This window comes from Pinus tabuliformis, chromosome 3_1 (assembly GCF_031772625.1).
Source record: "Pinus tabuliformis cultivar Carrire ecotype Pingquan chromosome 3_1, CPIR1, whole genome shotgun sequence".
Classification (NCBI taxonomy): Eukaryota; Viridiplantae; Streptophyta; class Pinopsida; order Pinales; family Pinaceae; genus Pinus; species Pinus tabuliformis.
In genome coordinates, this window is record NC_142301.1 from 623,313,970 (window position 1) to 623,330,510 (window position 16,541).

At 39.7% G+C, this 16,541-nt stretch overlaps 1 protein-coding gene across 1 annotated transcript; it reads left to right on the top strand.

Annotated features, from left to right (window-relative positions):
- The first annotated feature begins 10,403 nt into the window (after positions 1–10,403).
- On the top strand, positions 10,404–13,541 carry LOC149188570 (uncharacterized). The gene has a single exon (XM_089409998.1). The coding sequence runs from the start codon at positions 10,404–10,406 to the stop codon at positions 13,539–13,541; it is 3,138 nt and encodes a 1,045-aa protein (XP_089266124.1).
- The last annotated feature ends 3,000 nt before the right edge of the window (positions 13,542–16,541 follow it).

Here is a 16,541-nt window from a genome sequence, read left to right on the forward strand (position 1 = left end):
CCATCAATGGACATTAACCATCTTCATCATCACATCAATTTATTACATCATCAATAACATCGATTTATTAATTTAACAAAATTATAGAAATTTAAAAAATCATTAGTACATTAAATTGTAGAGATATGAGAAAGTGTCTCTTTAATATAATAACCTTTCAAACAAAATTAAAATATCTCGAAATTCAAACTCAATTCCATAAATCAATTTTAATTAGATTAAGTTAATGCATTATAATATGCAATAACGACTTGAACAAATTGTCCACGGATATGTTTCATTGCCATTAAATTTGAAATATAAAATTAATTGTAAGTATAAAATGTAATCGACCAAAGATATAAGAAGTGACTCTTTTTCCAGAAAGAAAATCATTATATTATATTGAGGGTATATATACAAAATATTCAGATAGATCTGCATATAGAAATACTCCTGGAGATGGCCGATAGAGTATAAAGCATATCATGAAACAGATAGCCAAAGGATTTATAAGAGATCGCCATCGGACCGTCAAGTATCAAAATGAACAAAAATGGAAACATAGAAAGACAAAACATACAACACCATTCAACATATTGGTAGATAGAGTGCAGAAAAAGAAGAGAGAACATATTTGGAGGAGATAGTAGAATCCTCGAAAATTTTGAGGTTCCTCAACTTCCAAAGGCACCATATAGTGATAGGAAGGATTGGACGTAGAACAACCTCTTGTTGTCCCCACCAGGCAAAAGATGCATCAACAGAGATGAAGTTAAGATGCGGAAAGGAAAGAAACAGAGCAAGTTCATACCAGATTTGTTGAGAGACCGAGCATTTGAAAAATAAGTGGAAGTTTGATTCCTCCTCCATTTTGCAGAGGACACATCTACTTGGCCCATGCCAAGATCGCTTCCTTAAAGAATCCCAAGACAAATTTTTGTTGAAGAATACCAGCCAAGAGAATAAGGTCACTTTGAGGGGGCAACCAAGCTTCCACTAGTAGACTGGAAAACGCCGACCATTCATTTTGTTTGATTTTGATATGAGATCCAAATATATATCCTTAAAAATTGCATGAGAGGAAGAGAGGGATAAAGACCAGACCAGAGGATCTTCATTTGAAGAGTGCATTAACCCACCCAGATGGAGAGAGGATATGAGATTGTTCCATAGAGAGAGCAGGTCCTGTGGGAGGCCAATGTCGCGAGCATCCCTTAGCGTGGGAGAGAGTCCATGCCATTCCTTGATGATGCGATCCCATGTGAAAAAGCCAGATCTGCGGAGAAAAAAAAGGAGCGGAGGAGGAACCTGTAGATTGCCCTTGAGGCCAGCGAGAGAGTCTAGACCAATGAGAATCTTTCTGCCTGTGTAAATTTTCCATTTGAGATTGTTGAGAAAAAATCGCTGGATCCTTCTGAAACTGAGCCATATGGCGGAACCCTGTTGAATGCCAATGGAATCAAACCTGGACCAGTATTCAATGCCTCTACCTTTTTGATATTTCTGGCGGATAATTTCACTCCAGGGATTTGTGCCAAAAATGCCCCTCCATAGGGACTTACAAACAAGAGCATTCCCAAAGAGCTTTATGTCCAGAAGGCCCCATCCACCAAAATTTTTTGGCAAGGTGAGGAGGTCCAGTTTGGCAAGATGGATTTTCCCCCGATCGGCCTTTGCTCCCCAAATAAAATTGGCGATGATCCTGTTAATTGCTTGGATGATGCAGGCCGGGAGAAGAAAAAGGTGACCCCAAAATACCGATAGCTGGGATAATACCGATTTGACGAGCACAACCCTGCCACCCAGAGAAAGGGAACGGAAGCTCCACTGCGCAATCTTGCTGTAGAAATGGTCGATAAGCCATCGCCAGTCCCCCTTCCTGTAGGATCGAGCCTTTAGTCGAAACCCGAGATACTTGATGCCATCAGATAGTGGTTTGGATTGTATTCCAAAAAGCTGTGTTATCCAAGATATCAGTGCCTCATCGGAGTCATTGTGATAGAGAAACGATTTGGCTTTGTTGATGGCAAGCCCAGAAGCCTTGTGAAATCTATCAAGGATAGATTTGATGCACATCCATGTAGCCTTTGATAACATAGCAAATAAGAGGACATCGTCGACGAAAAGGTTGTGTGATATATTGATATTCTTGCAGATCCTGATCGGAATGTATTCTTTCAACGCCACTGCACGGTTGATATGAAGGCTCAAGGCATCGATGGCCAGAATAAAAAGGAGGGGCGATAAAGGGCATCCTTGCCGAAGGCCCCTTTCTGCCTGGAAGAAGGGGGAGGGGCAACCATTGACCAGAATAGCATAATTGACATTTTCAATACAGCCCATTATCCAGCGAATGACCGCAGGAGACAGTCCTATTTTGGCCAGGAGGCATTGAAGATATCCCCAGTCTATAACATCAAAAGCCTTCTGCAGATCAATTTTCATGATGGCTGCGTTGGAGCAATGAACAGACATGGAGTGGAGGCATTCTTGCGTAGTGGCCACCGCGTCATGAATGTTTCGACCCTTTAAAAAGGCGTGCTGGTTTGGAGAGAGACATGAAGCCAGAGTACCCTTTATCCTTAGTGCAATGATCTTTGTGATAATCTTGAAAGTGATGTTGCAGAGTGAGATAGGGCGGAAATCCAGGAAGGATTCGGGCTCGTCCTTCTTGGGAATGAGAGCGATGAGAGTGGACGAGGAATAGCTGTGGATGTTGCCTGAGAGTCTGGAGGCCTCCACCATGCTGAGCAGGTCCATTTTAAAAAGGTCAAAAAAATGAATAAGGAAATCAATTGACCATCCGTCAGGCCCAGGGGCCTTATCCTTTTTAAAGGATTTCATGGCAGCGAGGAGCTCATTTTCATCAACAGGGCGAAACATAGCCTCATTCATTTCTTGATCAAACATTACTGGCATCAGATCTATGCCCCATCTAATATCACTGAAAGCAATATCATTTGATCTGTTGTATTGCTTTTTGAAGAAACATACAGCATGCCTTGTGATATCCTCTTGTGAGATAGCAACAACGCCCTGTTCGTCCTTAATTTTCCATATAAAATTCCTCTCCCTCCTTGCATTGGCAAACTTATGGAAGAACTTTGTGTTTTTGTCACCCTGTTGGAGCCATATGGCGCGGCTTTTGAGCCTCCATTTAGCTTCTTCCTGTTTTAGTAGACAATATCTTTTATTTTCCAGGGTTCTGATACAGCATTTTCTTTCGAGGGAACATGTGGAGAAATCAGTGGATGCCATCATAATCTCCAATTCCTGTTGAATCCTTTTGAGGTTCTCCTTGTCCTCCTGGTGCTTTTGAAACTGCCATTTTTTCACCATATCCCTAATCTCGGATAGTTTTTCCCTGAAGGATGTGAAAATAAAATGTTTGTCCCGGTCCTTGATTTCTTTCCATGCATTCTGAATAAATAGATTAAAAGCGGGGTCAAGAAGGAGGTTGTTGTCAAACTTAAAGGAGTAACCTCTTCTGAAGATCTTGTCCGGCCATGTTATAAGGATAGGAAGATGATCAAAGATCATGACATTCTCCACAGACAGCTTCGGCAAGCCCAATTTATCAATGAGGCTAAAGTGGATAAACATTCTGTCTAGCCTTTTGGCTATGTAGGCGTTTCCTATTCTTCCATTAGACCAAGTCGGCCTTTTCTTAGCAGGAATGATGTCAATCATATTTCTGTTGATCATCTCGGAGTTGATGAGGTCCGCCAGGCTATAGTTTATCTTTCCCTGTCCCCAAACCTCATTTGAATATAAGACAGTATTTGAGTCTCCCGCAATGATGAGATTGTTTAAATTGAAAAGTTCAGATGCAAAACACCTGTTCCAGAAAGATGTTCGGGACTTATATGGAGCGTAAAGATTGAGAATGTTTAGTGGAAAGTCAACTCCTCGAATTGAAGCTGATATGATAATCCCAGCAAGGCATTTGTAAGCTTTTGCCCTGACCCTGGTCGGATCCCAGAGGGTAATCATGCCTCCCGATAACCCATTCGCCTCTGTAGCAGCCATGAACCAAGAGGGCAGCATTTTCCTAAAATATGACAAAGAGTCCTCCTTCTTGTGCATCGTTTCCTGTATAAGAATGATTGCGGCCCTGGAATGGAGAAAGAAACTTTTTAGCGTGATGAATTTTGGGTCCACGCCCAGACCCCGAATGTTGAAAGAAATGATGGGGATCATTTGGGAGCTAAAGCAGCCTTGCTTGCTCCAAGGGGCTGAGAAATCGAATCATCAAGGACGGGAACCTCAACAAGAGACAGATTTCGGATTCCTTCATTTGATGCTATGGTTCTGCCTCTGAAATGACGAGTGCCCCCTCTCCCTCTCTTCCGGACAGTAATATTTTTGGCTGAATCCGGACTGATCACAGGCATACATGGGCCGGGTTTATGGATTGTGAGAGGTTCAAGCTCGAGAGAGTCTCGATTGAGTAATAGATCGAGGTCACTGTCAAAAATATTGACAGGAGCAGAATTCGGGGAATTTGGAGGAGACGAGCCTACACATAGCGATTTCCCTTTGTTTAAAAGCTTGCCAGCTTGCTGGGGCTGCGGAGACGAGGAAGAGATGGGAATGGGGATAGATCCCACTGAGAAATCTTTCCTGATTGAAGGCGTTGACTGGTGGATAGAGATTAAATCCTTCTGTATGATTGGGGGCGGAGAAGGGACGGGGAGGTCCTCTATGGGCTCAGTAAAGGGAGAGTCGTGAATGCCTGTGTTGAGTTCAGTGACCGGGCAATTGGGGGGAGGATGGCGTCCTTGAGAATGGGCATTCAAAGGGGATGATGGCGACGATTGACTGCCATTTAAAAAGGATTTTCTGTTGATCCGCCTGTGTTCATATAATTTAGCACTAGGGAAATTTTTAACCAAATGACCTGTTTTTTTGCATGCAGCACATCGGAACGGTATTCCCCAGAAATCTAGCCTTTGGGATATGGTTTGATCCTTCCAGCTGATCTCGATATGATCTGGGAATCCACCCTTATATGATCTCTGAATTAATATCCAGGCAATTCGTTTGTCCCGTTCACCCAGACACCAGGGGTCAACATAAACGAAACGACCTATAGCATTACCAATCAACTCAAGAGTTTCATTAGACCATAGTTCCAGAGGCAGATTCGAACATTTTACCCAGATAAGATTGTTGACCGGGGTGTTTTTCAAAGGGTTGAACCCTATGTACCACTTATACAAAGCAAGGAAGCTGCGCTTGTAAACCCATGGCCGACATTGGATGATTCCAGCATCTTCAACGTTTTGAAAATGAAAACAGTACCAGTCACGCATAAGGCTAGATATAATCGGAACATATCCTATGATCGGTTTCCAGAAATTTGCCAGCCAGGTCCTCATATCAGCGTCAGACATTTCTGGGAAATGCCATTTCCCAATGAGAGCTTTTTGCTGAAGGCTGTCTAATCTTTCGTCCAGCTGGGCAATCTCAATTCGGAGCGCCTGTGGAGGAGGGGTAGTGTTGGCGGGCTTATGCTGCTTTTTAGAGTTGCGATCCATATTCTTGATGCGTGGCAGCTCTTTTGGCATTGATGGCTTGATTAATAGGCTGTCCAGAGATGCCAAGGTGGCAGCTGACCAGGCATTTTCCGCGTTGACAGCGGCATTGACAAGATCCGCCGATGCGATGGAGTCGTAAGCCTCCTCCATGCACCGCCAAAAGGGGAAAATCGAGAGTAAGGGTACAGTCGAGAAAGGTCGAGAATTAAGATTAAGGTCAGATGTCAGACTAGTTCAACCACCTTTCAAGCGTTTCCTTTATGATAGTAAATGCTCAAGCGAAATGAAAGGGAGGAAGGGACAGAGGATCGAACATCAAGGTACGGTGGGGAGCTTCGAAATCCCGAGACGGATATATTCGTACCGGGGCAGAATGCGGAGAAATAATGCCTGGATGGAAAGTGCAACAACCGGAAAGATGGCACGATTGGAAAATGATTCAACCGGAAAGATAATTCAGGGAGCCCGAGTTCAATTCGCGGGCACGAAGGAAATGCAGAGATAAAGTTCGATAACAGAACCTCTGTGAGAGACAAAAGGGGCTATATTTTAAAAATAAACATTAAAATATCTGAAAATTCAAACTCGATCTCATAAATCAATTTTAATTAGATTCAGTTAATGCATTATCATCTGCAATAACGTGTGGAATAAATTGTCCATGGATGTGGTTTCATTGCGTTTAAATATTAAATTAATTATAAATATTCTATTTAAACTAATTATAAGTATAGAATAAAATCTACGAGAGTTTTTGGAGTGTTCTTTGTGGCACTCCACAAATCCAAAATTTTGTCCATTACGATGATTGATTATGGAAATTTGCACATAAAATTTGAACATAATTGGTATATAAAACTTTAAGCATGTGGTTTATAAAAAAATAACCCTTCACACATATTGTCATATAAATGCCACAAGTCCAAATTTTTGTCCATTACGAAGATTGATTATGGAAATTTGCACAGAAAATTTGAATATAATTGGTTTATAAAACTCTAAACATGTGGTTTATAAAAAAATAACCCTTCATTCATGAGTAGGAATTACCAAATGTGGTTTTTGACGGTTGTGAGGCGTTGCAGCTGTGGGGCGATGTGCTGGTAAAGTCGTCCAACCAGAGAACGCGATGGTGGTATGCAGCCTATAAGCTTAACACAGGCGAGTTAAATCGACCAATGCATGTTGTTTATCTGCTTCCAGGCCACGCTTCTTTTGCGCCAACCGTTCCATGAAAAAACCTCGCTCCCTGATACCTATCGGAACTGAAGTTTTTTCGCTCATTCCCGCTTCACTCTCCTTCGACTGGCATTCTGGCAGGGCTTCTCTTCCCCAAGAGGAGCCTCTTCTGCATTAAATTGCTATCCCCATCCCTGTGTATCTTTTCGCAGAATCTGGCTTTTTGCAACCTCATAGACTCATCTTTATCGGGACTTGCTACTCGGCGACACTGCATCCTTCCGCAGAAGAGTGCCATTTTGGTCTTTCAATCCTATGCTCCTGGCCTCATTTTTTTCTTTGGACGTGCTATTATCTTTTACCGTCTGCACTACGCCCTCGGCTTTCCTGTGTTTTTTCCAGGTCAGTTTCTTTTTGTCATAATATTATGTTGTTTTTTGTCATAAGGATTATGTTTAAAGTAAAATTATCAGCATTGTTGAAGAAGTTAAATTCTGTTTAAATCCCACAATATAAATTCCAGTATTGAAGTTAGAATTCAGGTCTGTCACAATGAGAAAGGAGGGGCCGGTCTAGAAGTTAAAATGATATGGTGTAAAAGTTACGTTTTTATTCAAGTTTCTTGTGGAACACTGGTGGATCTCACATGTCTAGGAAACCTTTTTTAAGCTGGTCATGGATATCGGTTTTCAAGATTCAAAATTACTTTGTCATTACCAAACCATGCTCAGATTTTCGCTTTAAGTTAGGTCCCTGGTGGTGTGTCTGTGAGGTTTTCTGCTGTTGCATAGTATGTCCTGAAGAAGCTTCGTGAAGGTTTTTGTTCTGGGGAATTTCTGAACTGCTTTGGAGACCTTGACTTACTATCGTCACCTTCCAATTCCTTTTGGTTTTTCCGGGCCAGATTTTTTTCACCGGAAGCTGGATTATGGTCTATGGTACAAGTCTTAATTCCCAACACCTGTCCAGGACATCCTCGGGCAGAGTCAAGTAGTATGATATTCTGGATATTAAATTATCCTTGGGACGGGATCAGAACTTTCGAATTAAGCAAAGCCGTCATTTTTCAAAATTCTTCACGCCTGTCAGAGCCCAGCTCATGATATAGTCATCCCTCTTAAAATAGGTGGACAGCTGGCCTCCTAATAAACTCCTCCCCTTTTGGAAAAAAGAGTCACCTGCTTCCCGAGGTCTCTCCTGTCAGTACTGTGGTCAGGCGAGATTTTTTAAACCCTCCTTCTCTGGGTATTTTGTTCAGAAGTCAGATGTACTCTTTGATGTTAGTGTCCGATACATATCATTCTTGGATTTTTATGGTACCCATGAGGTAAGAGTTAGGTGGCCTCTTTAAGAATGGATTTACCATCCGACACATCTGCCATGGAGGCTATGATTCAAGCGGCCATCCAGGCAGAATCTGTCCACGAAAATGCCAAGCTGTCAAATGAATGGCAGTCCACCCTGGAGGACATGCTGGTCCGTCCCTCGGACCCACAGGATGACTTGGATGGTTTTGACCGAGCAAAGGCAAGGCCTTCTCGAATAATCAGTCAAACTGAAAGGGAACTAATAGGGAAGGCTTGGGATGAAGGATTCTCTCAGAAAAACCAAAAACCTGTTAAGACTGTCCCCCCTCCCACAGCTATTAAAATAGATAGTGATCATCTGGAAGATCGCATAAAAAGCCTCCAAGGAAAAGCTTTGGCACTTCCCGGAGATGGACGACCCAAAGATGAGAAGCTGGCTTGAGTTGCAATGGAAACCGTTAATAGGATATGTTCCTATTGTGGCCAGACTACTAAAGGAATGGTATTGCTTTCACTTCCTACATTCCAGTGACCTGGAAATCATTTTGAAGCAACGGTGGGTATACAAAAGAAGCTTTTTGGCTTTGCATAGATGGTATATGGGATTCAATCCACTAAAGGATACCCCATCAAACAATTTGATTTGGGTCAAACTTCCCGGTCTGCCCTTAGAGTTATGGTCAAAAGAAACTTTAGCTGAAATTGGAAACGCCATAGGAAGATGCGTTTATGTTGATCCATGGTGCTTAGGAGAGAAAGATAAACGAGTGGCGTGGATTTTGATAGATAAAGCTTACAGAGGAGGATTTCCGGATCATATTGATATTCACTGGAGGGAGTTAAAAATTAGGCAAAGGTTGGATTTCTGGGGGGTTCCCTTTAGGTGCTCAGCATGTCATCGCACTGGTCATCTTATAAAGAATTGTTCTAAATGCCTTATAAATAACCGAAAGCATCTTGGATCCCATCAGTTTACAGAGAAATATTGTAGGGTAAAATCTCCAAATCCGGAAGTGGAGAATTTTCCTTTCTCAAAGAGCCGGTCTTCATCCGAGTCAGAGGATCAGCACAAGGTTTTTTCTAACGATCTTCAGCGTTCTCCTCTGTCGCTTAATGCCCCAATCCCTGTGGAGCCTATATCCCCATCAATGCCCCCTCTGGAGCCAGCCTCTGATCATGAAATCCCCAATCTGCCTATTTCCCCTTCAATGCCCCTTCTGGAGCCCACCTCCGATCATGAGGTCCCTAATCCCCCCCGGTCCCTCATCCCTTTAAAAAAAATAGTAAGGAGATCCTTATTAAGAACATTTCTCCTCCCGGAAATGGAAAAGAAATTATGATAACAGCCACCCCTGTTAACTCACCAACATCCTCGCCTTCAAACTCAATTGGCAGTGACTTAGATTTCCTATTGAGCAAGAAATCACTGGAGCTCAGGGCTCTCACCATACATAAACCTGGAATTCAAAGGTCTCCTCAAATAAGCCCAAATTCCACTAGTAACATTACGGTGAGGAGAAAAAACAATAGGGGCAGTAGGCACTTCAGGGGGAGAGGTGAAGGTGCGGGCAGAGGAGTCCGTAATTTATCCCTTATAGATGTTCCTATCATTGACATGACAGAAGAAAGGCCTCTTAGAGCAAGCATGGCCGAGAAGCCTCCAAAATGAATTTTATCATATCAATGAACATAAGGGGTCTGGGGGCAGATCAAAAATTTTTGGCATTAAAGAATTTTTTCCACTCAGCAAACCCCAAAATTATTCTAATCCAGGAAACCATGCACGCCTCTTCTGTAGCAATCTCATACTTCAGGAAGATGTTTCCTTCCTGGTACATATCTGCTTTGGAAGCTAACGGCCTTTCGGGTGGGTTAGCAGTCCTGTGGGATCCGGACTGGATCAAAGAAAAAACATATAGTTGTCTGGCGGGGATCTTGAACAGATTGCCTTTCTGGGAGAAACTTTTTGCTTCTAAAATTTTTTATGTTGAATATTTAATGATTGCGGGAGATTTAAACGTCACACTAAATATTGATGAAATCTGGGGCATCAACAAGAAAAAGGATCCCCTTGCTGAAAGAATTAAAAACGAGCTATTGAGAAGGAATTTTGTTGACATCCCCCCCCCACCAAATGCATCCGACGTGGGAAAATGGAAGAATCGAGAGAGCTTACATAGCCAAGAGACTTGACAGATTTATTCTTCATGCTAGCTTAATTGACAGAATGGGCATACCCTTCTCATTGATTAAGAATGTTTTCATTTCAGATCATAGATCGATTTTATTAGGATGGAAGGAAAAGGGCTTCAGGACAGGTTACTCTTTCAAATTCAACAGATCATCCCTAGAAGATCCTGTCTTCAGCGACCTCATAAAAAAATCCTGGAGTGAGATGTCGTCCTCTAATCCCCTTCTGTTGTTAATGACATTCAGAGATAAAATGGAATACATTCGAAAGGTGGTAAAAGAGTGGCAATACAAGAAAAGGCAATCGAACAGAAATGATCTCCGAAAAATTCAAAAGGAATTGGATAGTGCATCGGGAGCTATGGCTGCTCATCACCTATCCTTTCAAATGAGATGTCGCATAAAGGAGTTACAAAAGAAGAAAATAAAAATTTTAGAACAGGAGGAATCGTTCTGGAGATTGAAGAGTAGGGCGATATGGCTAAAAGAAGGGGACAAGAATACAAAATTTTTCCATAAATTCGCAAACTCCAGGCGTGAAAAGAATTCTATCTGGAAAATAAGTGATGGAAGAGGAGGTTTCCTATATTCTCAACAGGAAATTTCAAAGGAGGCAGTGAAATTCTTTGAAAGTCAGTACAAAAGATCTGAAGACAGCAGGTTTCAGGATATTCTGTGGGGCATTGAAGTGTTTCCTCAGATGTTTGATGAGGATATAAATGATCAAATTTTCCAGCCAGTAACTGAGGAGGAATTGTTGAGAACAATGAAATCTTTTAAAAGGGACAAATGCCCAGGGCCGGACGGTTGGACAATAGAGTTCTTCATTCACTTTTTCGATCTCATCAAAACTGACCTGTTAAGAATGGTAGAAGGATCCAGGATGTCAGGCAACATCAACCAGAAAACCTCCTCCACTAATATAGCGCTCATTCCAAAAAAAGGAAATGCAGAGTCCTTCATGGACTTTCGCCCGATTTCACTGTGTAATATCTCTTACAAAATCATTTCAAAAATCATCGCAGAAAGAATCAAAGGAACTCTATCAAAATTCTTAACAAAGGATCAGCACGGCTTCTTACAGGGAAGAAACATCCTGGACGCGGTTGCAACAACACAAGAAGGTCTTTTTGCCATTCACTCCAAAAAAAGTGATGCAGTCATCCTCAAGATCGACCTCCGCAAGGCGTATGATTGCCTGGATTGGGGATTCATCAGATGCTTGCTTGCAAAGGTTGGCTTAAGAGCTAGCATGATTAATTGGATCATGGCCTGCGTTGAGAAGGTGAATTATGCGATCATCATAAACGGGATTCCATCTTCTTTTTTCCTAGCGTCTAGAGGCCTTCGCCAAGGCTGTCCCCTATCTTCGATTTTATTCATTTTGGCTATGAATTCACTCAGCGTTCATATCAACAAGGCCGTCAAGGAAAACAGGTGTCATCCGATGAAAATTTGCAGGAACATTTCGATCTCTCATAACATTTTCGTGGATGATATTATAATGTTCGGAATTTTATGTAGATTCACATGGCTATGTTACTATGAAATTCTTAAAAAATTCCAAAAGGCAACAAGATTACAGATAAACAAATCGAAGTCAATCATTTACCACAATGATATCAACCAGGAAGATGTTGATTGGTTATCTGCTCTTTTTGGAATTGAGACGCAATCCATCAGTCTTGGAATTAAATATTTGGGTTTTCAGTTAAAAGCAAATGGATACTCAAAGGCGGACTGGCAATGGATCCCAGATAGATACTACAAGAAGATATCAATTTGGGAGTATAGATGTCTTTCTCTGGCGGGTAGAGTAATTCTGGCGCAATCTGTGTTAAATCAACTTGCAGTTTATTGGGCTCATTTATATTTCCTTCCTGCGAGCATAATACAATCAATGAATAAGCTTACTGCAAATTTTATTTGGGGTGGTCAAGCGGGAAAAAGGAAATATCATCTCTCAAAATTATCCAATATCTCTTTGCCGAAGAGCATGGGAGGATGGGGTCTTTTAGATTTGCAGACATTCGGAAAGGCACTTTTATGCAAGACTTTGTGGAAGGGGACTTATGAAGAAGGGCCTTGGAGCAACACATTTCAGAAGAAATACTTGGGCAGGAAGGATCTATCATTCTGGTTTAGGGAAAAGAGGATCGGCACCCCTTATGGATCTGCAATATGGTTAAGCCTCCGGAAGATTGAAAGCTTCTTTTTAAAGAATTTAATTTGGCGATTTCAATCCGGAAAAAAGATCCTTATTAGGAAGGACCAGTTTCTGAGCGGCGCTGAGGAGATCATTATTCCTGAATCATTACTGAGCTTTCTCCACAGGAAAGGTATCTTTTTTTGGGACAGTTTAATATCATCCTCGCAGGGTCCGATCCCTCTCTGGAGGGAAGCTAGAAGTTTGGAAATGCCGATTAATATTGCCCATCAATGGGACCATATCAGGACTCGTCTCAGAAATTGCGGCATCTTTCGCTCGTCGGAGTATGATAGTCTCATTTGGAGAAATTCGAAAGAGATGAATTCTATTCGTGTAAAAGACGTTTATCAGAGTTTGATTGGTCTAAAGCGGTCTCCTTTCAATCCTTCATTCCCTCGCATTTTCTGGAAATCTGGATGCCCTTCCAAAATGATTTTCTTCTCATGGTTGTCTTTCCACAACAAAAATCTTTCTTGGGAGAACTTAAAGAAGCGGGGATGGCAGGGTCCTGGTTTTTGTCCCATTTGCAGGTCAGCAGAGGAAAACAACTATCACTTATTTCTAAATTGCAATGGATCTCAGCAACTATGGCTTTCTTTGGAGAACTGCTATGGAATCCAGCATATGACTCACGCTTCAATTAATGAAGCGTTTCTATGGTGCAGTGAGCAAAAGGATTCATGGAGATCTATTTTCATTATTACTTTGTGGAGCATCTGGAAGTGGCGCAACAACTATATCTTCAATGGCAAAAGACCCCCATTTTTGGAAATCTTCTTCAATATTATCTCTCTTTTTGAAGCAATTCCACAAAATCCTCCCAAGCAAAAGAATCAGGTTTGTAAAGAGCTTTCTCAGGTGCAGTCTTCTCTGCCAAGGGCGTACTTCAATGGAGCTAAACAGAATGGATCATGCGGCTATGGAATTCATATTTTAGTAAATGAAAATAGTCAATTTTTCATCCATTGGAACGGGGGGAGGGGTTCCAACAGTAAGGTTGAGGCGATGGCCCTCGCATGTCTTTTAAGCTTCTATCTTTTTCTAAACTTACAGGGGGTCTCAGTCTTTGGAGACTCAAAAGCTTTGTGGATTATGTCTCTAGGAAAAATATCATTTCCAGGCCTCACCTTGTAGGATGGTTAGACAGGATGAGTTTTTATTGGAATAGACTGGAGGGTGGCTCAATTCATCATATCAGCAGGGCTCAAAATCAGCAGGCAGACGTTTTATCAAAGAAGGGTCTTCAATCGGTTCCTGGTTTTTGGTATTTGCAGGTTTCTTCTGAAAGGAAAATCTTTTCCATTCAGGAATTCTATCCTCCTGATTTCTAGTTCTCCTTGGCAGATCAACAGGTCTTCTCGGGTTTTCTTTTGCCTTATATTTCTCTCTGTCTGTTGGTTTTCATATGATGTTGTTTCCTTGTTCTTTTGTTTCAGTACCGCAAATTATCCTTCTATATTCTTCTATGCTTTTGATTATCATGGCGCTAAGGTATAGCCCAGGTTTTTGTTGGTTTTATCTTGCTGCTATGTTGACAGCCCAATTTCTGGTGGTTTTCTGGGCAAGGTCTGGACTTTTTTGAAATGTGTCCCATGTCTACGCTGCTCCAGATCTCTTTGAAATACATGTAATGTTCAAGCGAATGTACATATATGCTCTTTTATATATCTTATATAAATACAATCAAGCTTTTTCGTCCTGAAAAAAAAAAATAAAAAAATATCTTGTGGCTTATAAAAAATGACCCTTCACACATATCCTCATAAAATAAATAATAAAATTTCTGGTTGTTTATAAAAAAATAACGCTTCACACATATCGTCATAAAATAAATAATAAAATTTCTTGTCCATTATAATGATTGACCGTAAAAAATTACACGCGAAAATATGAATATAATTCGTATATAAGACTCTAAACATGTGGTTTATAAAAAAATAAGCCTCGCACACATCGTCACAAAATAAATAATAAAATTTTGCTGGTTCAAAATTTGTATTCATATACAATTCCGGTAGGCCCAGCAAACGGTTGGTTTACAAGTTGCAAGTTCTAACTGACCCTACAAGCGTACCTTTCCATCCCCTTGGATCGTAATTGCTTTATTTTATCTAAACTCTGGAAGCACAATTCAATTCGATGATTCGCCCGCGGCCCACTTCGTCACTCCGTTAGGTTTGACTCCAATGTTCTCGCAAAACTTTCCACTTTTTAGTGTTTTTAAGATGTTTAATTTAAAAAGGAGCTATTTTAATTTTAATTTTTTTCTTTGTCGGGACGGAGGAGGTATATAGTATTAGTTTACGTTCACCCATTTGACCATGTTTTATTTTGGTGTTGACTTTAAGCTTATGAACATTTTGGTGCAGTGTTTGAAGGGGCTACAAGTGGGTTGCATAATGATGGTAGTCAAAAGGACACTATGTCGGTCCAACAAGAAAAAAAGCATTCATATATTTTTATTGAGAGGTTTTTATAAAGTCAATTTTCTCGATATGGTTTTTGTTTTTTGCGAGTCTCATGATATAGTTTTGTGTTCTATGGCAATGTAATTTTGATTAAGGAATTATGGTGGTATTTTAATTTAAGGTTAATGGATCGGGGTTTATATTGCATTGTAACATTATAAAGAAATATAATAAAAGGAAAAATAGGAGGTGCAACCTCTAAATTTTCTTTCTATTTGGGTTTTCAATGTAAACTCTTTGTGTTAAATGTGTGCGTCATGGAATTTTTATTGTCATTAAGAGTTTTTTTGCAGCAATTATTTATCTAGGGTTAAAACATAATTTGGTTTCAGAGTAGTTTGGGCACTTTGATTGTGCAGGGGTTACCCGTCAAACTTGTGATTTCAATAATTTCTTGCCAGATTTTAGAGAAATAAGACCGAAAAAACCCATCGGAAATGCTTCCAAAAAATCGTACTAAAGACAACTCGGACCAAGAAATACCCATCCAAAACCCCTCTTTTGATCTTTTGGCTAATAATCATTGAATTTTCTACATCCATTCATGGAATTAAAGTTATTAAATCTGTCTCTTTAGTTGGTATCATTGTGACAATCGAAGAAGTTATTGATAAAATTTGAAGTGAAAATTTATATTTCAATTTGAAGGCTATTTTTATTTATCTTTTTAATATTTTCAAATTAAAATAAGTTATTTTTTCCATATAAAAATGAAAAATAATATATATATATATATATATATATATATATATATATATATATATATATATATAAATTTTAAATAAAAAATCTTATATATAAATAAAAACTTTAAGTATATGTGAATGATCACATATAGGTGGAATTGGTTTACTCATATATATTATTGCATATAAAAGTTATATGAGGAAATTTAATATGGTTATTTAATTACACTCTAGATATATGAATCACATGGGCAAAATCCAATTGGACCATTTACTTATAATTGTTATAAAAATCATATGGAGGGAATTCAATTGGACCATTTACTTATTATTGATATAAGAATCATATGATGGACACCATTTTTTAAATATAAAAAAATTGTCTTACAATGAAACAATTTCTCTTTCTTATAGGCTAATTGGCTAGATTGTTCAAAAAAATCGCAACGAGTTTTTAAAAGACATAAAAATATAGTATTATTTTATGAATATCATAAAAGTTCCAATAACATGTGCATTATGATGCATGGCACCATCTGCAAGACAAGGCATAAGTAAATTTATTATTTTTGTTAACAAAATGAATTCTACTTTTTATTTAGGATTGTTTTTTTTATAATAAGGAAGTGGTATTGAGTAGATTTGATCCCTCGTGCATATTCTCATTCTTCATATTAAATAGACATAAGGAAGACATGAAGGTAATATTCATAAATGAAAGCAAGAATGGCAAGTCAACCAAGTGGAGTGAGAGGTAAGAATATTTGCACGCAGAGCCATAGAGGATTGGTGGGCATTATTTGTAAATCCAAACACCAAGAGGATGTATCTCCTTTCTGATCAACAAAAGAATTCACCACAGCTAAAGATTTTGATCTCCCAATACTAAGATATAATTTCAATAAATAGGTGATACATGGATGCATGAGCTCCATCATAATGCACATGTTATTGGAAGTTTTATGATATTCATAAAATGA

Bases quoted from the DNA above. Each gene is read 5' to 3' on its own strand.
- LOC149188570 (XM_089409998.1), top strand. From the start codon at position 10,404: ATGTCGTCCTCTAATCCCCTTCTGTTGTTAATGACATTCAGAGATAAA.